Source organism: Dama dama, chromosome 2 (assembly GCF_033118175.1).
Source record: "Dama dama isolate Ldn47 chromosome 2, ASM3311817v1, whole genome shotgun sequence".
NCBI classification, from domain to species: Eukaryota; Metazoa; Chordata; class Mammalia; order Artiodactyla; family Cervidae; genus Dama; species Dama dama.
Window position 1 is genome coordinate 44665051 of NC_083682.1, and position 26967 is coordinate 44692017.

General features: G+C 36.8%; 1 protein-coding gene across 3 annotated transcripts in view; it reads left to right on the forward strand.

Annotated features, from left to right (window-relative positions):
• Positions 1-26967, forward strand: part of NAALAD2 (N-acetylated alpha-linked acidic dipeptidase 2) — a 49319-nt gene that overhangs the window by 10508 nt on the left and 11844 nt on the right. For all 3 annotated transcript variants that reach the window (XM_061120534.1, XM_061120543.1, XM_061120551.1), the window contains exons 4-16: positions 884-985; positions 1666-1791; positions 5449-5635; positions 10282-10375; positions 11491-11589; positions 16254-16339; positions 16770-16889; positions 16994-17076; positions 20262-20325; positions 21825-21892; positions 22460-22551; positions 24204-24294; positions 26089-26353. In XM_061120534.1, coding sequence (XP_060976517.1) covers positions 884-985; positions 1666-1791; positions 5449-5635; positions 10282-10375; positions 11491-11589; positions 16254-16339; positions 16770-16889; positions 16994-17076; positions 20262-20325; positions 21825-21892; positions 22460-22551; positions 24204-24294; positions 26089-26353 — 1477 coding nt within the window. The remainder of the gene's footprint in view (positions 1-883; positions 986-1665; positions 1792-5448; positions 5636-10281; positions 10376-11490; positions 11590-16253; positions 16340-16769; positions 16890-16993; positions 17077-20261; positions 20326-21824; positions 21893-22459; positions 22552-24203; positions 24295-26088; positions 26354-26967) is intronic.

Sequence of the window (26967 nt, forward strand, 5' to 3'; positions counted from 1 at the left end):
TCTGGTGGCTCAGATGATAAAGAATCTGCTTGCAACGTGGGAGACCTGGCTTTGATCCCCGGGTTGGGAAGATTCCCTGGAGCAGGGCCTGGCAACCCACTCGAGTGTTCTTATCTGGAGAATCCCATGGACAGAGGAGCTTGGCGGGCTACAGTCCATGGGGTTGCAAAGAGTTGGACACGACTGAACAGAGCACATCCCTTTCTTCTTTAGTAATCATAAGTTGTTTTCTATGTCTGTAAACCTTTCTCTTTGTGTATAGATGGATCCGTGTTATTTTTTATATTCCAAATAAAAGTGATGTATTTGTGTCTCTGACGTACTTCGTTTAGTATGATATTCTCTAGGTCTACCCCTCTTGCTTGCAAATGGCAGTATTCAATACTCTTTTATAGCTGAGTAATATTCCATTGTATATGTAAACCAAATCTTATGAAACCAGTTGTCTGTTAGTGGGCATGTGGCTTGTTTCCATGTCTCAGCTATTGTAAATAGTGCTGTTTCAAATCTTTGGATGCATATACCTTTTCAAATTAAAGTTTTTGTCTTTTCTGTATACATGCCCACGAGTAGAATTGCTAGATCATACAGTAGCTCTGTTTTTAGTTTTTTAAGGCGCCATCACACTGTTCTGTATGGTGGCTGTACCAATTTACACTCCCACTAACGGTGTAGGAGGGTTCCTTTTTCTCTGCACTTTTTCTAGCATTTGTTCTGCATTCCTCTGATGGTTAGCAATGTTGAGCATCTTTTCATGTGCCTGTTCACCATCTGTATGTCTTCTTTAAAGAAATATCTATTTAGGCCTTTTGCACACAAAATGTATTATTATTTAATAGCAATCTGAAATGCTTCTAACTTTATGTGTTTCAATTCTTGCTAGATTTTCAATACATCATACGTTGAGCCACCACCAGACGGATATGAGAATGTTAAGAATATTGTACCACCCTACAATGCCTTTTCACCCCCGGGTGAGCCAGAGGTAAAATAAAAGACGCTCAGTTCTTTAAGCCTTTACATAAAAATACTTATGTAAAGGACTAAAACCAAGGAAATTAGGTGGATCATACATGTTAATTTATACTTTGGGATTCCATCCTCTACATAACCTCCCTAAAAACAATTTTTAGAAAAGAAAAAAAAAATAAATACTTGAGAACCAGACCCTGTTAAGCACATGCCACTCTTTGAAATAACTAAGAAACTGCTGAACATGTCTCAATTCAGTAAGGGCAGTAGATAGTTTTCAAACGTTTTTCCTTTGTTCATTGTCTGACTTTGTAGATCTGAATTGATAAATCATACCACAGAAGTTCTTAATACTGTGGTTGGAAATAAATACCATGGTTGGAAATAATGTAGCTACTTTTATTTATACTATTTCCCATAGCTCAGTGTACAGTAGTAATTTCTTCAAACATTTAAACACTGTTTAAATATCTTACATATTGTCTCTTCTTTTTTTTGTTAACTTTCAGGATATTGAAATATTTTAAAAGACTTTTCCAGAATTAGCATGGGTCAGTTTATTAAGCCCAAGACAAGAAAGATAACTTTTTATTATGATGCAGTATTTTGGAGCACACTTCTACATTGGTTTTCTCTTTAGCAGTGTTTTGTATTTTTGTTGTTGTTGTTTGTTTTTATTTTTATTTCCAACAGGGGGAGCTTGTATATGTGAACTACGCTCGTACTGAAGACTTTTTCAAACTAGAAAGAGAGATGAACATCAACTGCACTGGAAAGATTGTTATTGCAAGATATGGGAAAATCTTCAGAGGAAACAAAGTACTTTGTTATTTGCTTTTCTAAGGGAAAAATAATATATAACCAGTAAATATAAATGATTTACATTATTTGCATTATGGTTTCCAAAAATTGCCATTGGTTGGTGGAGTCACTAAGTAGTATCTGACTCTCGTGACCCCATGGACTGGAGCCCGCCAGGCTCCTCTGTCCATGGGATTCTCCAGGCAAGAATGCTGGAGTGGGTTGCCATTTCCTTTTCCAACACTGCCATGTATATATTTATAAATTTGTTACTTTCATGGTTGCACAGAAAAATCCTGGGGTTTATTTGTTTGCTTGTCTTTTGTCGTTGTTGTTTTTGCTACCTCGCCTATCTGGAAAGGGAAATTATTCTTCTTAGTTTTACTACCAAAGCTATGTTTTTTTTTTTTTATTAAAATGAAGAAATTTTATATAAAGTAAAAAATGAAAATCCATATTTTACTCAATTCATTCATTGCCCAGACATAATCAATTCTTAATAGATCTTTTCAGGCCTAATTTTGTGAAATATGAATGTATGTCTTCATATACTCATTTTACGTAATTTCTTTTTTTTTTTTAAACAAAGAGGGCATCAGATACTACATATTGTATGAATTTGTTTTTTCACTCAATAGTAACTCAGAGGTCAGCACATTGAGAGTTATATAATCAAATGGTTAAGAGCATAGGCTGCCAGATCTGTGTAACCTGGCTTCTTGTTTGGTGTGGGTTCCTGGTGCTCTAGATCTTTTACTGTGAGCAAGTTACTTAACCTCTCGGTGCCAGTGTTTCTTCTTACGTGAAATAGGAATGCTAATAATAACATTAATCTCTTAGAATCCACAGTAGGATTTATCAACCTTACATTTGAAAGCACTTAGGATAGTTACTGGTACTGAGTAGTTTCTTATAACTGCTTATGAAGTAAATACCTCATTTTTAAAAAATCTTTATTTGTTTGGCTGTACCGAGTTTTCGTTGCAGCACACGGGATCTCTAGTCACGGCGCTTGAGCTCTCACGAGCAGCATGTGGCATCTAGTTCCCTGACCAGGGATCACGCCTGGGCTCCCTGCATGGGAGCTCCAAGTCTTGGCCGCTGGACCATCAGGGAAGTTCCTCCCTCGTCATTTTAGATGGCTATGCAATATTTCACAGAATTATTAAGCAATTTATTTAACCATTCTGCTTGTCTTGTCTTAAATTTGTTACCATTACAAATATTTATATTGTGAGCATCTTCGTCCATATGTACTTGAACATTTGTGTGAGGATTTTTGTAATATAGATTCACTCCTAGAAGCTGAATGGCTAAATCACAGTGTACAGTTGACTCAAATCTATGACAACATAGATTTGAACTATGTGAGTCCACTTGTACATGGATATTTTCAATAGTTAATAATAGTATTATTACTATTGCTACATGTCAAACCAATTACTACATGGCTTCCCAGGTGGCACAGCGGCCTGCTAATGCAGGAGACACACAGGAGGTATGGGTTCAGTCTCTGGGTCAAGATCTCCTGGAGTAGAAAAGGGCAACCAGCTCCAGTATTCTTGCCTAAGAAGTCCCATGGACAAAGGAGCTTGGCAGGCTACATAGGGTCACAAAGAGCTGAACAGGAATGGGCAACTATGCATGCATTCACACAGTTTCTACAAGGTCAGAGGTTGGTTGAAACCACAGATGCAGACAAATGGAGACTACAGAGGACCAAGCCTAAGTTATTCTTGGATTAACCCCACATTGTTCAAGGATCAGTTGTACATAATTTCAAAAGTCTGATGGGCATCATCAATTAGTATTTCAAAAAAGTTGTATCAGATTTTGCTTTTTCTAATCTTTGTCTGAATACTGGGAAGTGTTTTAGCTGATTAATGGTTATCTTTCTTTCATTATACTACTTATGGTAATCAAGAATTCAGTATCTTACAGGATACATTTTCCTATTTGTGGTCAGTTTGAATTGTTAGAAACATTTACAAAACACTGGGCGATGTTTCAGACACTAAGTTCTGGGTAGATTTTCTTCTCTTCTTTCTCTTCTCCTCTTCTGCCCCGGGCTCTCTGCAGTGAGATTATGGAGTGTTAACCATTGGACCACGAAGGACTTCACCTATGTAGAATTTTAAATTAGCTTTCTTAGTTCCACAGATATTTACATCATCTTTAAGTCTATGGTCTGGAGGAAGCACAAGCTGGAGTCAAGATTGCCTGGAGAAATATCGATAACCTCAGATATACAGATGACACTACCCTTATGGCAGAGAGTGAAGAAGAACTAAAGAGCCTCTTGATGAAAGTGAAAGAGGAGAGTGAAAAAGTTGGCTTAAAGCTCAACTTTCGAAAAACTCAGATTATGGCGTCCGGTCCCATCACTTCAAGGCAAATTGATGGAGAAACAGTGGAAACTGGCTGACTTTATTTTCCTGGGCTCCAAAATCACTGCAGATGGTGATTGCAGCCATGAAATTAAAAGACACTTACTCCTTGAAAGGAAAGTTATGACCAACCTAGATAGCATATTCAAAAGCAGAGACATTACTTTGTCAACAAAGGTCCGTCTAGTCAAGGCTCTGGTTTTTCCAGTGGCCATGTATGGATGTGAGAGTTGGACTCTCAGTGAAGGAAGCTGAGCACTGAAGAATTGATGCTTTTGAACTGTGGTGTTGGAGAAGACTCTTGAGAGTCCCTTGGACTGCAAGGAGATCCAACCAGTCCATTCTAAGGGAGATCAGTCCTGGGTGTTCATTGGAAGGACTGATGCTGAAGCTGAAGCTCCAGTACTTGGGTCATCTGATGTGAAGAGCTGACTCATTTGAAAAGACCCTGATGTTGGGAAAGACTGAGGGCAGGAGGAGAAGGGGACGACAGGATGAGATGGTTGGATGGCATCACTGACTCAATGGATGGGTTTGGGTGGACTCCGGGAGTTGGTGATGGACAGGCAGGCCTGGCGTGCTGTGGTTCATGAGGTCACAGAGTTGAACACGACTGAGTGACTGAACTGAACTGAAGTCTGTGGTGTTCTAAACATTGGAGAGTGTGCATGCTCATGTCCAACTCTTTGGGATCCAATGGACTGTAGCCCAGCAAGCTTCTCTGTCCATGGGAGTTTCCAGGCAAGAATAGCGGAGTGGGTTGCCATGCTCTCCTCCAGGAGATCTTACTGACCCGGGAATAGAACCCACATCTCCTGCGTTGCCTCCATTGCAGGCAGATTCTTTATCACTGAACCACCTGGGAAACCCCAAACACTAAGGGGTAGATAGTTAAAGTGAGTTAGACAAGGTCTTTGTTCTCAAAAATAGTAGTAGAGAAGAAAGATGTTTAAAAGTTATTTTACAGTGGTTTGCTCCATCTTGTAATATAATCATGCACAAAATACAAAAGATGTATAGAAAAGAGAGACATTAATTTTGCAGTTTTAGGAATAATAGGAATGCTTCACAGAAAAGGTAATAACTTGTTTGGAGTTATGTTGAATAAATGTGAGTTGTTAAGACTACCTAGGCAGAAATCGAATTCAAGCCAAAAAGAGCTGATTGTTACCAGTGTGATAATAAAACTGTCTATAAGTTTCCTTATGCTGTTAAATTGGTTTTATCTTACATGGGTAAGTCAGCCTTTCGCTGTTTCTACATTATGGATTGCTTATTGCCCCTGAAGGTTAAAAATGCCATGTCGGCAGGAGCCAAGGGAATCATCTTGTACTCAGATCCAGCTGACTACTCTGCTCCTGGGGTACAGCCATATCCCAAAGGGTGGAACCTTCCTGGAACTGCAGCCCAGAGAGGGAATGTGTTAAATCTGAATGGTGCTGGTGACCCCCTCACTCCAGGCTATCCAGCTAAAGGTAACAGATGAGCCTGTTATGGCCCACTCATTTTTGCAAAAATATTACTTGTCCTTACAGAAGGCATAAAAGTAAGCATCTATAGAATAACATTAAAATTGTGCACAATTGTATTTTGGATTGCTACTGCTAGGAATATAAAAGAATTTCACTTTTATTATTTCAGCTTTAAGTTTCCATGAGGTGTGGACGTGAAGAGGAGGAGTAGACAGTTCAGTTCTCTTCTGCCTTTAGTAGAGGTTGAAGAACACATGTCCAGAGTAATACTATTCTTAGCAAACTAGAACTTAGGGTTTCTGAACTGTGTAATGATTTTATTTTTCTATAGATCACATATTTCTATTTTTGAAAATACCAATGAGATTTTTGTGTGATTTAATATGTGAAGTAGAAAAGATTTTCACATTTGTGTAACCATATCCACAATCAAGATAATGAATGTGTCCATTACCCCAAAAAGTTTTATCTCATCTTTTTGTGATGCCTTCCTCTCAACCCCCCTCCCTCCCTGCCAATCCCTAGGAATCTTTGTTTTGCCTTCTGTCTAGTATAATTATTTTGAGCTTCAGCTATGTTGATGTCTGTGTCAATATTTCAGTTCTTTTTGTCCTGGTTGTTGAATGGTATTCCATTGAATATTCTACAGTTTATTTATTTGTTCACTTATTCTTGGGAATTTAGATTGCTTTGAGTTTTGGAGATATTACACATAAAACTGCTATGAACAGTTGTATGCAAGTCTTTATATGTATATATACTTTTGTCTCTCTTGAGTAAATGAATAGAAATGGCATGGCTGCATAACATGATATATGATTTTCAAATTGTTTTCCAAAGTGGTTGTACTATTTTGCATTCTAGCAGCAGTATGTGAGTGTTCCATTTGCTGTATCCTTGTCAGTGCTTAGTATGGTTGATCTTTTTAACTTTACATTCTAATTGATATGAAAGTCTCCAAGTTAAAATTCTTTTTCAAAGTTTTGGTAGCTATTCTGGTTCCTTCCCATGTGAATTTTAGAACTGGCTTATCAATTTCTACCGAAAGTCTCCTGGAAGGTTGATTGAGGTTGAATTAAACCTATAGCTCAGTTTTGGGAAAATTGATACTTTAAAATATGGGATCTTCTGACCCATAAACATGGAACAGCTCTCGATTTACTCGGGTATCCGTAACTTTCTCTCAGCGCGTTTGTTGTTTCACTGTACAGACCATGTGTCTTTTTCACATTTATCCATAATAATTTCATAGTGTTATTCTTTTTTAAATTACATTTTAAATTTCGGTTTCCAGTTGGCCATTGTTAGTAAATGGAAATGTTTTTTCTAGAGGAAACATACTGATCTTGTGTATTGATCTTGTATTCTGTAAACTCATCAGTAATTAGTTCTGCTAGGTTTTTGTGGATTCCATCAGCTTTTGCATAGGTGATCATGTCATATGCACATAAAGAGTTTTATTTCTTTGTTTCTATTCTGGATGCCTTTTCTTTTTCTTTTCTTATTGTAGTATCTGGTACTTCTAGGACATTGCTGTAAAACGTTGTTAGAGCAGATATCCTTGCCGTGTTTCTGCCCGTGTCTTTCTCTGTTAAGTAGGATCTTAGCTGTAGGTTTGTTTTTTTTTCAGATTTTTATAGATTCTTTTTTTATCAGATTGAGGAAGTTCACTTCTATCTTAAAGTGCTATAAATTTTTATCTTAGTATATTTATCTCATTTGACTAGCAATGTGTACTGAATTTTGTCAGATTCTTTTACTGTACCTAATGAAATGATCTTAAATTGTTCTTATCTATGTTTTTTTTTCAATTATACATATTGATTGGAGTGGGGGGGTGCACCCCATGCAGCTTATTGGATGTTCTCGAATAAGGTATTGAAGGCAGGCCATGGTTGTAAAGACAGAATCCTAATCACTAGGCTACCAGGAAATTCCCCAGATTGATTTTTGAGTGTTAAACCGAAACAATGTTCTAATGGAACATTCTTTTTTTTCCTTTTAATTATTTATGACTACGCTGAGTCTTCATGGCTGTGTGCAGGCTTTCTCTAGTTGCAGTGAGCAGGGGCTACTCTCAAGTTGCAGTGCACACGCTTCACGTTGCCGTGGCTTCTCGTCGCGGAGCGCAGACTAGGTACATGAGGTTTAGCAGCCTCGGCATCCAGGCTCAGTAGCTGTGGCTCAGGGGTGTAGTTGCAGCATGTGCGACCTTCCTGGACCAGGGACCGAACCCACGCTGCTGCACGGGCAGGCAGATTCTTAACCATTGGACCACCAGGGAGTCCTCATTGTAGTATTCCTCTATGCAATATTGGTGTATTACTGAATTTGTGCTAAAAATTTTGCTAAGAATCTGTCTTTAATGCTAACGGATATTGTCCTATCAATTTACTTTCTTGCAGTATCTCTGTCTCATTTTAGTAGCGGTAACATTGACTTCATGGAATGAATTAAAAATTACTTCATCTTCTTCATTTTTCTGCAAGTGTTTGTGTAGAATGGGTTTGATTTTTTTCTGTAAATGTGGCTCAGTGGTAAGGAGTCCACCTACCAATGCAGGAGACTCCAGAGATGCAGGTTTGATTCCTGGGTCAGGAAGATCCCCTGGAGGAGGAGATGGCAACCCACTCCAGTATTCTTGCCTGGAGAATCCCCTGGAGAGAGAAGCCTGGTGGGCTATAGTCCATGAGGTCGCAAAGAGTCAGATGTGACTGAGTGACTGAGCGTGACATATGGCATGATGTAGAATCCTTCAGTGAATTGATACGGGCCTGGTATTTTGTTGGTAGGAATGTTTTTAACTGCAAATTAAATTTCTTCAGTAGATATATGGCTGTTTAGGTTACGTATTTAATCTTGAGTGAGATTTGCTAGTTTAAAATTTTGTCCATTTCATCTAAGTTGTTAAATTTATGGGCACATAGTTGTTTGTAATGTTCTTCCTCTCTTCTCTCTCTTTCTTTTCTGCAGGTACTGGAGTGCTATTCTCTTCTTTATTTCTGATATTGATGGTTTCTATCTCTTTTTCTTGATTTGTCTTGCAAGGGATTTATCAATTTTGTTAATCCACTCAGGGAACCAGCTTTGGATTTCATTGATAATTTCTATCATTTGTCTGTTTTCTATTTCTAACATTTCTGTTCTGGTCTTTAGTAGGATATATCCTTTCTCCTGCTGATTTTTGCTTCCTTTGCTCTTATTTTTTCAGTTTCTTAAAGTGGAATCTGATGTAACTTGTTTGAAACCCCTCTTTTTTATAAGATAGTAGTTTTAATGCTCTAGAAAACTCTGTTTTGGGTGAAACCACAAGTCCCAATTAGAATTTAAGCCTGACAATACTTTTCATCTTCCTTTAAGGAGTATATTGTTATTATTTGAGTAAGAAATTTTCACTTATTCCCAACACCACTTAGTTCAGTCACTCAGATATGTCTGACTCTTTGTGGCCCCATGGACTGTAGCACACCAGGTTTCCCTATTCATCATCAATCCCGGAGTTTACTCAAACTCATATCCGTCAAGTCGGTGATGCCATCCAACCACCTCATCCTCTGTCATCCCCTTCTCCTTCTGCCTTCAGTCTTTCCCAGCATTAGGGTCTTTTTCAGTGAGTCAGTTCTTCGCATCAGGTGGTAAAAGTATTGGAGATTCAGCTTCAGCATCAGTCCTTCCAATGAATATTCAGGACTGATTTCCTTTAGGATGGACTGGTTGCTCCAAGGGACTCTCAAGACTTCTCCAACACCACAGTTCGAAAGCATCAATTCTTCAGTGCTCAGCTTTCTTTATAATCCAACTCTCACATCCATCCATACATGACTACCAGAAGAACCATAGCTTTGACTAGATGGATCTTTGTTGACAAAGTAACGTCTCTGCTTTTTAATATGCTGTCTAGGTTGGTCATAGTTTTTCTTCCAAGGAGCAAGCATCTTTTAATTTCATAGCTGCAGTCATCATCTGCAGTGATTTTGGAGCCCCCCAAAATAAAGTCTGTCACTGTTTCCACTGTTTCCCTATCTGTTTGCCATGAAGTGATGGGATCAAATGCCATGATCTTAGTTTTCTGAATGTTGAGCTTTAAGCCAATTTTTTCACTCTCCTCTTTCACTTTCATCAAGAGGCTCTTTAGTTCCTCTTCATTTCTGCCATAAGGGTGGTATCATCTGCATATCTGAGGTTATTGATATTTCTCCTGGCAATCTTGATTCCAGCTTGTGCTTTATCCAGCCCAGCATTTTGCATTCCCTTCAGTTCTTTTTTTACAGTTCTTTCTAGTTTCAGAATCTGGGACACATTTTCCAGGTATTTAGTTAACTGAAGCTTCTCTAAAAAGGATTCAGGATATCTAAGGAAATAAAATATTCTTGGAAAATTCAAGAGAATTACATGAATTGTCAAAGCAAATATGAGAATCTGTAATCCCTGTAATTTATTTTACATTAAAATGTAAATGATTTAATTTTTTACTGTCAAATTAAATAGGCCCCATATTGGATAAAACAGTCAGTCACTTTGGGGGAACTTTAAATTTTGGATATAATATCAAACATATAGCAAATCTGCATTAGTAATAGCAAGAATTCCTTTATACCCTTTGCTCAGATTCCTCAACTGTTTTCCTCTTATGCAATTGGTTTCTGCAGAGTATGCCTTCAGACTTGATGTTGAAGATGGAGTGGGAATTCCCCAAATCCCCGTACATCCCATTGGATATAATGATGCAGAAATACTATTACGGTATAGTTTTCTAGTTGCATTTGAGAATAAGATATATTACACTAAACATCTATTTTCTCTTCTAAAACTTATGTTAAAAGTGAAGTCTTGTATCAGAATTGACTCCTGAAATAGGAAATATAGAACACATCTTTTTTTCCATAAGGAAAGAGCAGTTTAATAACTAGGAAATAATAAGAAAACATTCCTGTATTTGCTACAAATCAAAGTCCCAAAAGGAAAAACTATGTCCAAAGATAAAAATATTGACTTGAGATTTTTCAAGCAGTGAGGTTATCTTAGGTATTTGTATTTGACCTGCATTTCAAAAATGTGGTGATGCCCACAACTCACTAGATGTATAAACTTACACCAGTTATTAAATCTTTCTCTGATTCAGGTTCCTTCTCTGAAATGAAGACAGAACTAGTTTCTGCCTGATAGAGTTATTATAAGTAGATGAAATCATTATATAAATATCATATGAAAAACATTCAGTCAGTGTTTGCTATTACTGTATTGTATAACTTGTTGGTTCCTTTTCAGATTTCCTAATGTCTATTTTTTGTAATGCAATTCAGTAATTGCTTTTTGAGTGGCTACTGTGTAACCAGCAGCTTTTCTAGAAATTAATTTCTTCTTCTCCTTAATTTCATATGTTTAGGATTTCTTGAACCTAATGCTTCCCTATGTAAATAATTAAAGTAAGAAGCAGAAAGACTGATGCACTGATGTTTCCCATTTCCCCTCACTATTTTGGTTGTTTTTTCCTTAGCTCTTTTTTTTGGTGGAAGGCTGTGCTGTGAAGCACATGGAATCTTAGTTCCTCGACCAGGGCTTGAACTCAGGCCCAGGCAGTGAAAGGCTGACTCCTAACCTCAGGACCGCCACAGAATTCCTCTCCTTAGCTCTTAACCACTAGCATATAAACATTTTACTTACGTATCTCAGTTATGATTCTCTCGCTAGGCTGTAAGCTCTGCAAGGGAAGGAAATTTTAGTTCCCAGCACTTAGTAAATCCTCAGTATATATTTGTTAAATGTTTGAATAAAACCTCGTCAGCTTACTTTGTGATTTCTTTTAGAAATTGTGGTGCTCAGCCTTTTTTTCTGTCATTTTCATTTTCTCTTGACAGCTATTTGGGAGGAATTGCTTCACCAGATGAGAGCTGGAAGGGAGGTCTTAACGTGAGTTACAACATTGGGCCTGGCTTTATAGGACATGATTCTTTCAGGTAGTTTTACGTTACTTTAGTATCCTAGAAAAAGTTTACATATTTAATGGAAAAATGTCAAGATAAGTGTTCTGCCAGTTTTGTTTTGCTTATCTTATTTTTCTCATTTTTCATAGTGAATAATTATCATTTAGAAGTACTTAGAGCTTCCCTGATGGCTCAGATGACAATGCAGTAGACCCGGGTTCGATCCCTGGGTCGGGAAGATCCCCTGGAGAAGGAAATGGCAACCCACTCCAGTATTCTTGTCTGGGAAACCCCATGGACACAGGAGGCTGGCAGCCTCCAATCCAAGAGACCTGCAAAGAGTTGGACACGACTGGGTGACTAAGCAGAACTACTTATGGAATGATGTATTAAATTCTTCCAACAGGGCTATCACAACATTTGTTTATTACATCTCAAAAATTGCTACATTTGAGTTACAGGTTTAACATTTTAACTCTCCTTTTTTTATTCGAAAGTATTTGTTTGGCTCTGCCAGGTCTTGGCTGCAGCAGGTGGTACCCTCCCTGATGGGGGGCTGAGCTGGGGCTCCCTGCACTGGGAGATGGAATCTCAGCCACTCGACCACCAGGGGAGTCCCTTCACTTCCCTCTTTACCTAATGTTTCTAAATAGCTCTTCAGATAGTTGTCAAAATGCTATGCACATGAAGCACTAGCTTAACTTAAGGGAAGGAGTAAAAGAGAGAACGGTTCCAGCCTTTTACTGATCACTTCCTGTGTGTGGGGGTTAAATAAGTTAAAATGGGTATGCACGTGACTGCTATAAGGCTCTATACACTTTTTTTAGTTATTACTGTTATCAACCGTTGTAGCACTTTTGAGGAGGTGTGATCACAGAATATGTTTCATTGAGCTTAATTTTACAGAAAGAATAAATTTTCCAGTGGGTCAAATTAGGCAGGAAATGCCGGTAGCAGAGAACAGCTCATCTGGAGTTGTAGAACATCATGGCATGATCAGAACTTTAAGTACTCTGATTTGCTTGAAAGGTAGAGAGGAAGGGAAACTTAAAAACTGATGAATTGGAGAAAATATAGCTGTATTAAGACAAAATTATTAAGTCAGTCTTGTTTGCTAGAAATTTACTTAACAATATGAAATTGTATTCTGAGAATGTCTTTTAATTTCTGTTAAGAGTTTTATTTCAGAACTTTTAAATTACTGCTGCTGACAAGTGTTCAGCCATGTCTGACTCTTTGCAACCCCGTGGACTGTACCTTGCCAGGCCCTCTGTCCATGGGATTTTTCCAGGCAAGAATACTGGAGTGAGCTATCATTTCCTTCTCCAGGGGATCTTCCCAACACAGGGATTGAACCTGGGTCTCTTGCATCTGCTACATTGGCAGACAGATTCTTTACCACTAGCACCACATGGGAAGCCCTTTAAAGTATTAAGAGTTCAGTTTTATTTTATAGAAATGTTAGAAATATTTTTATGTACGTGCTTATTTATCTCTGTCTCTCAATTAGAATGGACATCTTTTAATATAAGAGACTTTATTATCTAATTATTAATATGCTCTGGAGGTATACAATGAAAGAAATTAACCTTTCTGATTTATAAACAGAAACATACAAACACAGATAAATCAATAAACACATAGCTACAGTCACAGTTCAAGAGTAAGCTCAGAAACAGAACATCTCCCTGGTGAAGATATCAAAAAGCTTTCAACCATGAGCAAAAAACCCTATTTGAACTCAAAATGGGCAAATACACAATTTTTTAAAAAATAATTGCTAAAAACAAGACTCTGTGTCATTTCTCATCTAAGAGATCTTAATAATAATGTATTGATCAATTTAAGATTACCAAATGATAAGACCTGAAACCAAATTCTTTACCATTGCCACCACAAATGGGGTGTAACTTATCTGCTGTAAGCAAACTAGAAACATAAACAGGACACAGAATCAGTAGAAAAAAATAAGTTGGAGATACAGAGATTCAGCCAAGTTAAAATTTTATTGCTGCTTGGAATTTACATCTGAGAGTCAAGGAAGATATGTCTGGGTTTAAGCTGCCCATTCTTGACTCTCCAAGAAGAATCCATTGTACATCTCAGTGGGACTTCCAGAAATGATAAAGGATGATTTTTTTTAAGTAAAACCATAATTATCATACAAATATAAAATGAATTTGTATAAAAATTTTATTTAATGCAATAAGGGAACCCGAAAGGAGTTAAAAGCTGGTTCAAAGGAGAATTCAAAGATGATACAAAAAATGAGCTCCTTAGGAATGCTGAAGTGAGTATGCTTAATAGCTGAAAAACTGATTTCTTCCACATTAGGAAAGGAAAGTTTATGAGAGAAATTGCTCATTTCAGTGGACATGAATTATTTGTATTATCAGATTTCCACAAGTTAAATTCTGTTTCTGTAGAGTTTTAAAATAGTCTTAAACAAAGACTTTGATAGGCAGAAGTAACTCTGATATGTGAGCTGAGTTTTTTCTCAGATTTCTCCTGTTTTTCCCTATATAGGAGGATATTCATTCCTTTCACAGTTATTTCTTGAGCATTTACTGTACCCTGGCACCACCTGGGCACTGGGGATTCAGCAGTGTACAAAACAGGCAAAAACCCCTGCCCTCTGGAATCTATTCTTGAGTTCAGTTTATTTGGAACGTAATGAGTTTGAAGTGGTAGCAGGACATTATGGGCCATTGCGTATCATTTAATCTTATAGGCAATATCCCTTTAGTGATTAACTTGTAATAAAATAGGACATGTTCTTCCCTGTTACAAGGCAGGGAAGGAAAAGGCCCATCTGAGTCAAATTGCCCCCAGGGCAGGTCTTGTGGCAGTCCCAGATTGGAGGCTCAGGTTTTGGAAAGTTCAGATACAGCACAGGGGTTCCTTGTGTCTGTATGGCTGCACCCCTGGCTGATGTCACTTTTACTCAGATTCCTGGCCAGCCAAATTCCCTCAGCGTAGAGTCCCAAATTGAAGATCAAATTCCTCTGGAAATCATTTATGTCGATGGTGAAGTAGGAGATGCCCCAAAGTCAATCTCCCAAGTTGTCCAGAATTTCAGGAACTTCATTTGCAGAGCCCACAACGTTCTCGCTGACCCCCTGGAAACCATAGCAATACCTCTCTAGGTAATTCAGGTACTTCTGGAGTCCGTGATACTAAAAACTAGGAAAATATAGAGATTAACGATGTAGATGAGCTTCTTTGAGAATCTGAGCAGATAGCTAGTTTATTTTCCGTTTAGATTAAAATAGCTTGTCTTCTCTCATTCCTCATTGTTACAGCATTCTTTTATTTTCTTCATTTAATTACATATGTCAGTGAAATTGGGTTTCTTACTAATATATCTTAGGCTTATATATTTAGAAACATGCTAAAGAATACTTTTGCTTTTTGCTATTAATTTTTATCATTCAGAAGCAAAAATAAAATCTTTTACCAAATGTCTTAAAATGCAGAACAACTCCCATTGATTAGTTTTCCCCTAAAGGCACTTTTTAGTTGAATACTATTCATGAATTATATACACATTCAGAATCACAATGTACTTTTAGGGGGAGAAACACCAGAATCTACTCTTTACAATATACGGGATTTGACTTGTTAGTTCTTGCATTCAAAAATGAACTAAAAAGTAGAAAGTTCTGGGGTTCCGTATGCACTTCCTATGAGCCTACCATAGATTAAAAATTTTTGTTCCCCTCTGATAAAGAGGCTCAACATTTTCCCATGTCAGTTTGGCTTTACAAAATGTGAATGGCATTTTTTTATGATTTTTTTATCTTGATTATACTTTCCTGTGAATTCTCATTTGGTTAATTACAATTGATGAATGAATATTTAAAAGGCAGGCCCAGATCAGAAACAACAGTGATGGCTTGGAAGAGTTTCATCATATAGCCGTCTTGTACATTCTAGCAGGTGTTTCTCAAACTGCCATTTAACAGCAGAGTTTATCATGTTCCTTGTAGGCAGCACTCAGTCAGCTCTTTAACAGTATCCTGATGGACCATTTTGATAATCTTGGAAAATGTTAACTGAATATCAGGAATTGATATTACTATAAAATAAATTAAAAATAAGCTTCTCTGGAGACTTCCTTGGTGGTCAGTGGCTAAGACTCTGAGCTCATAATGCAGGGGGCCCGGGTCCAGCCCCTGATCAGATCTCACATGCCACCACTAAGATCCGGTGCAGCCAAATTAATAAATATATATTAAAAAAATTAGGCTTCTTTGACCTTTAATAGATAATAGGCTCTCTCCCTTATTTTTGTAATTGTGTAGCATGTATTTAAAAATTTTAGAATTAACGCACAACCTAATATTAGAATATTTTGAATAATAATAGAATAGAATAATAGAATATTTTGAACTTTAAATATTGACAATAGAGCTATGAGGGAGGAAAAATATAAAATATTGATGTTTGGTTTTTAAAATTTGAATTTAATGTGGATGCTTCAGTACACAGGAGTAAGATGTCATGATATCTGCAACTTACTTGCAAATGGCTCAACAATATTACAATTATTTGAGTTTGTGTGGTGGGTATTTGGGAAGTTATTGCCCTGTCATACAATTTTCTGTACTTTTGAGATTTCTTATAATAAAACAGTGGAAGAAAGCTGTTAGACATAATGCTCCATGTGAAGTAATTTGTCCCCTTTGAAATTCTAGGAAGGTTAGAATGCATGTCTATAATATCAATAAAATCACAAGGATTTACAATGTAATCGGAACTATCAGAGGATCTGTGGAACCTGGTAAGTTGATGGATTATTGTAGATGTTTGGCTTTACAAGAGTGCAAGAAGAATTTAGTCCACAGCTAATTTTTTCTGGCTGATGTGAAATGACTAACTTTGGAAGAAAAAAGTATAATTCTAAAAGAAGACTCTACCTTATGGTGTTCATTTCTGTGGGGAAACTCGAGGGAGTTTTTGTTTTTTCCCCCCTCGGATTAGAACATAACATTTTTAATACGCTTTATTTTTAGTGCAGTTTTAGGTTCAGAATGAAATTGAGTACTAGGTACAGAGAGCTCACATATAACCCCTGCTCCCCTCAAACCCCACATGTAACATCTTGTACCGTGGTGGTACATTTATTAGAGGAAGAAGTTAATTTAAAAACATAAATTGTACTCTATAAATGTATTCAAAGTTGAAGTTCTTTTGAACACATTTTTTCCCAGACAGGTATGTTATTCTGGGAGGTCATCGGGACTCCTGGGTATTTGGAGGCATTGACCCAACCAGTGGGGCTGCTACTTTGCAAGAAGTTGCCCAGAGTTTTGGGAAACTGCTGAGTAGTGGTAAGTAGTGTTTCTGTGGTAGGTGGTGACAAAAAGTGACCAACTGAAATTTCCTTTGCTTTTAGGCAGATAAACCTAGTTATGTGTGTTAACAATGATTACAGGCTGGAGACCAAGAAGAACAATCATTTTTGCCAGCTGGGATGCAGAAGAATTTGGACTTCTGGGTTCTACAGAATGGGCTGAGGTAAATAAGACAGAAAAGTTCTTGTTTTCTTGGTCAACAGGCAACAAATATTTATATCTCATGACTGAAGCAACTTAGCATGCATGCATGCATTGGAGAAGGAAATGGCAACCCACTCCAGTGTTCTTGCCTGGAGAATCCCAGGGACGGGGGAGCCTGGTGGGCTGCCGTCAATGGGGTCGCACAGAGTCGGACACGACAGAAGCGACTTAGCAGCAGCAGCAGGATAGTCACAGATAGGTTCCATTACCTAATATGGTTTTAATTTTGATAAATGCTCAAGAGAATTTAGGAATTAGAGTTTGTTCTTACTTTCATAGCAGATTGGCAAAACAGAATATCCTCTTAATTACTGGACTGAACAAATTTATTATTGTCAAAATATTTTAGTTTGTTTTGTGAAAAATCTATATGTTCAGAAAGCAGTTAAAACTAGCATGCTGTTTCTGACAAATGAATTAACTTATCTAAAAACTGATATAGATCCTTGGAGTTAATTTTCAAGTTTCTGACGTTTCTTTGGATTTCTTCTATCTAAGAAAACATAAGATGTTCTATTATGGTGACTATATTATAATTTCACATTTATAGATTTGATACATAATTGTAAACATGGGTTTATTTTACCATTCATGAAAGTGCCTGATTGTGGAGTATAAGATGATAATTTTGTAAATTGACTTATTTTTTGCTTCAGCTATGATTAACTCTGTCACTGACTCGTGATGCTTTAAGCGTCTCTCCTAGGCTCCCCTCTGTCATCCTCTTCCCTTAGCCTCCCTCTCCGATATCTCTAAGTTCTTAAATGTGCAAGGTAAGCTCAGAAGGCAAGTGTGCCGAAAGCAGTTTTCCTCACCCATCCTCTATTTATGAGAGTCCAGATTTTATAGAACTGCTTTAAAGCATGTCATGTATTTCTTGCCATCCCTTGTTTCCTTCTGACTCCTTTCCTCTTACTTTACTTTACAATAATATGAATTAAATAAATACGGAAGTAAAAACACACACACACAGTTACTTGGATCACTTATGCTTTGTTCCATTTATATTGTGAAGTTTTATTATTATGCTGGTACTGTGAATATGTATTTTGGAATAGGCTTAACTTTAGATGAATAATTTCTTAGGAATACATGCATATAAGAATATAAATATATATATATAATATGCCTTGCATTAATTTAAATACATGTGCGTTAAAAGACAGTTTCGATACTGTTTCTAGTTTTCTGCCAGATTCTTGATCACATTCAACAGCATCCTTACCTTCTTAAATATAGTATAGGAATCTTCTTTATTTCTACTATAAGTCTGTTATAATGGGGACTCTGACTATTTATCTATAGCAGAGTCAGCTGTCACCTGACCTATGTGGGCAGCTACAGAGACAAGAATCCTCATTTGTGTAATAACCACTCACAGCTTTAAATGTTTTTATTGTGACATGTTCTTATATGGTAGCAAGCTAGAGAGAGAAGTAGAGAGGTCTCTCAGCATACTCTCATATGTGTATGACACTAGTCTTTCTCTGCTTTATCTTACAGGGTGAGTGTGTGAAAGAGAGAGGAAAGAATATCTTGTTAGTCCTGTTGTCCATCCTCTCTCCCTCTAGTTTTTTTCTCTATTCTCTGCTTTTTTTGTTCTTTTTCTTCATCATACCTTAAAAAAAGTTTTAGATAAACGGAAATTTTCAACTACTCACTTTAAATGATAAATTTACATGGATATATCCAGTTTCAGTGGATCTCACACTTCTATGTATGTAATGATTGCTAGAGATTCAGGTCAGGCTGGATGAGTCAGCTCTTCGCATCAGGTGACCAAAGTATTGGAGTTTCAGCTTCAGCATCAGTCCTTCCAATGAACACCCAGGACTGATCTCCTTTAGGATGGACTGGTTGGATCTCCTTGCAGTCCAAGGGACTCTCCAGAGTCTTCTCCAACACCACAGTTCAAAAGCATCAATTCTTCGGCGCTCAACTTTCTTTATAGTCCAACTCTCACATCCATACATGACCACTGGAAAAACCATAGGTTTGACTAGACGGACGTTTGTTGGCAAAGTAATGTCTCTGCTTTTTAATATGCTGTCTAAGTTGGTCATAACTTTCCTTCCAAGAAGTAAGCGTCTTTTAATTTCATGGCTGCAGTCACCATCTGCAGTGATTTTGGAGCCCAGAAAAATAAAGTCAGCCACTGTTTCCACTGTTTCCCCATCTATTTGCCATGAAGTGATGGGACCAAATGCCATAATCTTAGTTTTCTGAATGTTGAGCTTTAAGCCAACTTTTTTACTCTCCTCTTTCACTTTCATCAAGAGGCTCTTCAGTTCCTCTTCACTTTCTGCCATAAGGGTGGTGTCATCTGCATATCTGAGGTTATTGATATTTCTCCCAGCAATCTTGATTCCAGCTTGTGCTTCCTCCAGCCCAGCATTTCTCGTGATGTACTCTGCATATAAGTTAAATAAGCAGGGTGACAATATACAGCCTTGACATACTCCTTTTCTTATTTGGAACCAGTCTGTTGTTCCATGTCCAGTTCTAACTGTTTCTTCCTGACCTGCATACAGGTTTCTCGAGAGGTGGGTCAGGTGGTCTGGTATTCCCATCTCTTTAAGAATTTTCCACAGTTTATTGTGATCCACACAGTCAAAGGCTTTGGCATAGTCAATAAAGCAGAACTAATGTTTTTCTGGATCTCTCTTGCTTTTTTGATGATCCAGCATATGTTGGCAATCTGATCTCTGGTTCCTCTGCCTTTTCTAAAACCAGCTTGAACATCTGGAAGTTCACGGTTCACATACATTGTTGAAGCCTGGCTTGGAGAATTTTAAGCATTGCTAGCGTGTGAGATGAGTGCAGTTGTGCATTAGTTCGAGCATTCTTTGGCATTGCCTTTCTTTTATTCACTCACAGGGCATCAAGGAACTGTACTCTGAAAATGCTTTTGCCTCAGGGCTCACTGCTATTGCTATAAACAGTAACTAAGCCTCATAATGTTTTTCTTGTTTTAAATGTATTAGTGTTGTCAACCAACCAGTTAACAACATTTTCTCAGAAATTATTGTCAAATTCATGGGTTTTATAAAGGTGTTTTAGACTACTCTTATACTCAATTAATCTATTTTGTTTATATTCCCACAAAATACTGTGAGTTAAGTAACAACTTTGCTTCAACTATAGGAGAATGTAAAAACACTCCAGGAGCGAAGCGTTGCTTATATCAACTCAGATTCATCTATAGAAGGTAAATTTTATTTTTGATTGTTATTAAATAGTATACTATCATTTAAGTCTGTACATTCCATTTGTAAACCAAGTTTATTCTCTTCCTATGAGATACCTCAATACCTTCATTTTCCATTTTACTAGAGAGAAAATCATTATAATTCACATGAATCAATGTGATTCATAACTAAACTATTAATCCTAATTTCTTTATATTTACTGTTTGCCTATTTTGAATTACTAGTATTCAGCAGGCTTGATGGGAGGTGGAGAATGGATACATGTATATATATGGTTGACAGTCTTTGCTGTCCACCTGAAACTATCACGACATTGTTACTTGGCTTTAATATGTTTTTTTTTTTAAAGAATATTTTTATTAAAATCACTGTATGTTATGAATATGTCAAACCTAAGCCTTCATGTTTGTACTTTTAAGAAAATAATGAAGAACTTCTTTGGAGAGGAGTTAAAATATTGACAATAAATTATTTTTGCTTTCAAAAAAAAAATCACTATGTGTTATGAAGATATGAGATAGTTTAGAGGGTGGTTAACCTTTGTATTGAATAACATTGAATTACTGAGGCGCCAAAAAATGGAAAAGAAAATCTCTAGTATGTCATTACATTCTTCATGTGGAGATAGTAAAAGGACTGGACTAAAATATTTTCGAAGAAATATGTAACAGAGTATTTTATACAGAAATACTTCCTGAATGTAATGAAACAGATTGGAAGGGAACAAAATCTGCACACTTGTGACATTTGTATCTCTAGGCTTTTGTTGTTATTTCTAGATAGATGTCAGGGCTCACTTCCCAGATGCTGACACGCTCTGGTCTACCGTCTGCCGTATAGTTTTGTATTAATGAATGAAGGAATTCCCAGGTGGTCCAGTGGTTCGGACGCCATGCTTACACTGCTGTGGGCCTGGGTTTGATCCCTGGTTGGGGAACTGTAAATGAAGAGAATGAATACTGCACCTTACCCCTTCATTGGCCAAAGCCCCCCTAAGTGATGCTGCCTTAGTGAAGAACGACTCTGACTGTTACTGTCGGAGCTGCCGCCTTAGCAAACTCCAGTATCCTGAGTGTGTCCTGCAGCCTCTCTGGCCACTGAAGAATTATTTCCATCCTATTTTTGTTGTTGTCTTAAATAATAGCCTTTATTTTTACACAAAGCACTGCAAAACGAGGCAGTTCCCCAAGGGTGACTGGGAGCTGGAAATTCCTTCCTGAGTGTGAAAGGGTTAGTCGTTCAGTCATTTCCGACTCTTTGCAACCCTGTGACTGTAGCCCACCAGTCTCCTCTCCATGGAGTTCTCCAGGCAAGAACACTGGAGTGGGTGGCCATTTCCTTCTCCGTTTCCACCCTATTTTTAATTCTCTGGGAATGATGCGTTCAATTTGAAGTTTATAGTGTCTTGTTTGCATTTGGAAAATAAAGTTAGAATTAAATATAGATTGGAGTTTCATTTGGAAGTATTAAAATACTTTGTGTCTTGTGTATTTTTCAGGCAATTATACTCTCAGAGTTGACTGTACACCCCTTCTTCATCAATTGGTGTATAAACTGACAAAAGAGGTATGTAGTAGATCTGTCTTAATTTTTTCTGAGGAACAGTAAATAGCTCTTCTTTTCTAAATTGGTGATGCTTAGAGTGGAGAAAGGAACGGAGAGTGTACGTTTGTATGTGTATGTTTAGTGAGGATAATAAAAAACATTTATGTGTGTATCCCTCCATAAGTTCTTACAGTCCCCAGCTAGAAACCTGAGGTCATATAGCTTATTAAAACCCATTGAGTTCCAACATTGTTTAAACATAGACTTTCTGAAATTAACTGCTCCTTTTCACCCCACCTGCCCTGCAAAACCAGGACTCGTTGACAGTTTCAAGCTCAGCTGTTTAATGTCTGTCTGTTGTTCTAAGGCCTCACTGTAGATTGTCTTGGACAGTCTCCTAAGTGCATGGCCAGATTATTAACAAGTACAAATTATAAATGAATAGGAAGTTGGGCTGGGATAAAGAGTGTAATACACAAATGTTCATGTAAATAAAGGTAGAAGTTGATGTGAAATAACATGTGGTTTAATATTGGCAAAAATTTAATTGTTCTGCCTCTTTTCTTAATATTTGACTTATCTTTTCAGATCTCCAGCCCTGATGATGGTTTTGAGAGTAAATCTCTTTATGAAAGCTGGTTAGCAAAGGACCCTTCATCAAAAAGTAAAACTTTGCCTAGGTAAATCACTTGTATGCACATTTTCTACCACAAGATCAGTTGAGTTCCCCTTTGCTTCTTGTTCCTTCAGACATTCAATTCTCAGATGTCCCAGGTTGCCAAATTTGAGAATATTTTTGCAAATATTTAGTAAAAGATTATTAGATATTACTTTGCATTCTTGTATAAAATTACATTCAGATATGTATTAAATAAGGCCTTCCCAGGTAGTGCACCCTGCCAGTGCAGGAGACGCAAGAGATGCAAGTTTGATCTCTTGAGTTGGGAAGATCCCCTAGAGGAGGAAACAGCAACCCACTCCAGTATTCTTAATTGGAAAATTCTGTGGACAGAGGAGTCTGGCGAGCTACAGTTCATGGGGTCACAAAGAGTCAGATATGGCTGAGCACATGAGTTATATGTATTAAATATATTAATAAATATAATTTCAAATGGTAATGATGAAGTAAAAAAAAATGATGGATTATTTATCTCTAAATTTATTAGGGTGCATTATCAGCAACCACCAAGTTATGTCTTTACCTGTAGTTAGTTTAGAATTTATGTAAGAATTAATTTTTATTTCTCATTTATACAACAGCTGTCTTGCACTTATTTTGTATTTATATTTGTTTTCAACTGCTATGCTATTTCTAAAACTAGCTGTTGGTAACAATTTATAGCAAGTAAGGCTTGTGAGAGTGTAAATGTATCTTCATTATGTTTTATTTGCTTATTCAAAAAAAAAAAAAACACTAGAGTAAAAGATTAAAAAACATCCCAAAGTCTCAGTCTCAAAAGCCCATCTAATAGTTTGGAAGTATATAGTTAGTTTCTTAATGTATACATAATTTTATATTCTGTTTTACTGACATCATTTTGAGTGAAAATCTTCTATGTCATTACATTATATATAAATATATATGCATGTATGTAGTGGCTTCTTAATTGAGCAAAGAAATTAATTAGATTTATTTCTGAAATATACTAGGGCACATTTAGAATCTTCATGATCTTAAATGTAGACTTTCTCATGGCAGTTTTCATACTAGACCACAGTTCTCTGAGGGGAGAGATCATATCTTATTATTTGTTTTTCCCTCAAAAAATGCCTAAGTGCTGAGGCCATAGTTACCAGGTTGCCAAATTTGGTGTCACTGCCCAACTCTGCTTGTAATCAGTGCAGAGTTATAGGTTTATCATAGGTATAAGTGCGTGTAATAGGAAAGTTCTTTTCTTCTCATATTTTAATCAACTTTATTTTCTAAAATTTTAAAATAAATTTTAAAATAAACTAAAGTTTATTATTATTTTAAATAATAAAATAAAAAAAGTTTTCATTGTTTAAAATCAGCTTATCATCGGGGTGTTGTTGTTGTTGTTTAGTTGCTCAGTCTCGTCCAACTCTTTGCAACCCCACGGACTGTAGCCCGCCAGGCGCCTCTGTCCATGAGATTTTCCAGGCAAGAGTACCTGTTGTGGGTTGCCATTTCCTTCTCCAGGGGATCTTCATAGGAAAGTTTTCTTGAGGGTGGTATACCTTTTGTAATTTTTATAAATGTGCCATACACTTCCTTGCAGTTGTTGGGACAGGATTCACTGTCCCATCTATTTACATTATCTATTTTTGCATTTACTTCTTCGTGTGTGTGTCTGTTATATTATACATTTAGAATCAGCAAGCTGGGATCTGGAAGTGATTTTGAAGCCTATTTTCAGAGACTTGGGATTGCTTCAGGAAGAGTCCGTTACACTAAGAATAGGGTAAGCCATTTTCTTTATTTTGGATACAAAGCACTTAATCCACATTATTTTGTTAGGAATTCTGTCATTTAATGGTTGGGCACCGGGCACTGAATGGACATGTGCCCTGGGAAGGATGCCAGGGATAGAGCTAGACTGCAGGTCCCACTGTAGATAGGCTGAGAAATAATTTGTGTTATTTTGTGAATGTTCACTGCCAGGGTTATTCAGTGAAGTGGTAGTTGACACAGTAATGCCAGGTGCTTAGCTGGCTATCACTGCCAAGAGGTTTGCATCCTTCTTCTGATGCAGGTGTTGTTGGAAAATTTAATTCTTTTCTGATCTGCCCCATAGCTTCTCCAGCACATTGATGGTATGCAAGTATATGGGTTATGCAAACCTATACCTATATTTTTGTCTATGTTATAAGTTATGTCATAAATCATACTGAAGATTACATCAGTACACTTAGGTTTGTCAAAGATTTTACTAATTTTCTGATAAGTGCAATACACCAACATCACGCTTGTCTAGAATACATATCCCTTGCAAATTTGACTATCCAGAATACAACTAAGAACAGGGAAGTAAGCAAAAACAGCTGTAGAATAACCCAAAATAAGTGCGTAAATCAGTATACTGATACTCATTATACTTCATTCATAAGAGATGTACTTTTGGGAATTCCCGTCAGTCAGACTCCATGCTTCCCCTACAGAGGGCACAGGTTAGATCCTTGGTTGGGGAATAAAGATCCCACATGCCATGTGGCCCAGCCAAAAATTTTCTTTTAAAAATTAAAAGACAAAAACAAAAACTTAATGTACACTTAATGTACACTTAATGCTGATGAATGTTATTAAATTACACTTCATTAAAGCTGCCTTTAAAAAAAGAAAAGAGATACACTTTACCCTCTTTCAAAGCCTGTTCACTTTTATACTCTGTCTCATTCTGAACAAAATGATCTAGTTTCTAAGACAACACAGATTAAGAGCAGAATGTTAGATAAATGGAAGGAGATAGATACAGGGAGAATTAAAAACAATAAGAATGATAGGTTTATATCAAAGAAGCAGATAGGTAAACTAACATTAAGAAAAGCAGATTTAAGTACTCAAAAATATTTACATGGAGTACCACCCTGTAACAGTTTATGTTTATAATGATAATCCTTAATTTTGTAACAAAGATTAGGTGGCATGTGGATATACACTGCTAGGGAATGCAGGCAAAGGGCTTAAATGTATAGCTGACCTTTAAACAACTCAGGAGACAGGGGTGTTAACCCCTGGAGAAGTTGAAAATCATGTGTAACTTTACATTTGGGATCCGGTAGTACTGTAGTACGTATTTATTGAAAAAAAAAAATCTGTGTATCAGTGAACCCCTGCAGTTCAAACCCATGTTGTTAAAGCATCAACTGAATTACCCTCCGGTTATTTATCAATACTGAGCTGCACAGAACCTTTCACTGTCAATCAGTTGATAGATAATTTCTAACTGTGCTGATATTCAATTTGAGTATCTACTCCTTAACTGTCATCAAAACAATGAGGAAAATTTTCAAGACGCAGCATTTTGAATGAAGATTATATGAATTATTAAGTGAATAATGGTAAAATTTTAAGTTGGTGAACATTTCATGGTGAAGTCTTAGTGAATTAGTCTTAACTTTTTCCTTCATTGTGATGAAACTCATGGTACCATATGTTTTTTAATGGAAGCATTTTATAATTCCATAAAATATTATAATTTGAATATTTAATATTTTTCTATACTTGATCCCTCCCCAACTTTTTTTTTTTTTTCCAGAAAACAGATACTTACAGCAGCTATCCAGTATACCATACAATTTATGAGACATTTGAATTGGTAGAGAAGTTTTATGACCCCACGTTTAAAAAACAGCTTGCTGTGGCTCAGCTACGAGGAGCATTGGTTTATGAGCTTGCAGACTCTAAAGTCATTCCTTTCAATATTCAAGACTATGCAAAAACTTTGGAAAACTATGCAAGAAGTATCTATAACTTATCCAGGAAACATGAGCAAGCATGTAGACACCATGGAATATCATTTGGTAAGAAGTGGTTGGGCAGGTATTTTACAGTCCTCAAATTAGAGCTTTAAGATATCATCTCCTGTCATCATCAGTGCATAAAGTTTCATCCTAGAATTTATCCCCACTTCATTTCACCATCCTGACTTCTAGACAAAGAACTTTAAACACCTATTAAACAGTGCCATTTAGTTTGATATGTGTAGGATGAATCCATTGTGCTAAGTTTGTGCTGCAAACATTGGGCTGATAAATATTTTCCCTATATTGCTGCCTTTAAAAATGTTTTTATTTTTATAAGAACAATACTATTGTAGTGTAACAATATTACAGAAAGATTGGGAAGTAGAGAAAGCCACAAATTCTACCACATATATGTATTATAGTTATTATCATTATCATTACAGCATTTACCTGTTAGTGTTTTCCTACATGGAGGATTTTTTTACATAGTTTTCAGCATTCTTTCCTTTTCTATCTTGCCTTTTGGTGGTTGCTGTTTCACACCAAGTCTCTTCTGCGAAGCAGGGATGCAATTTATTATAGCATAGTGTAGTATAGGAGCATTAAGCATTGTATCTTGAAGCAGTTTTCTGGCTCAGATCCTGACTCTAATATTCAGTTACTGTCAGACC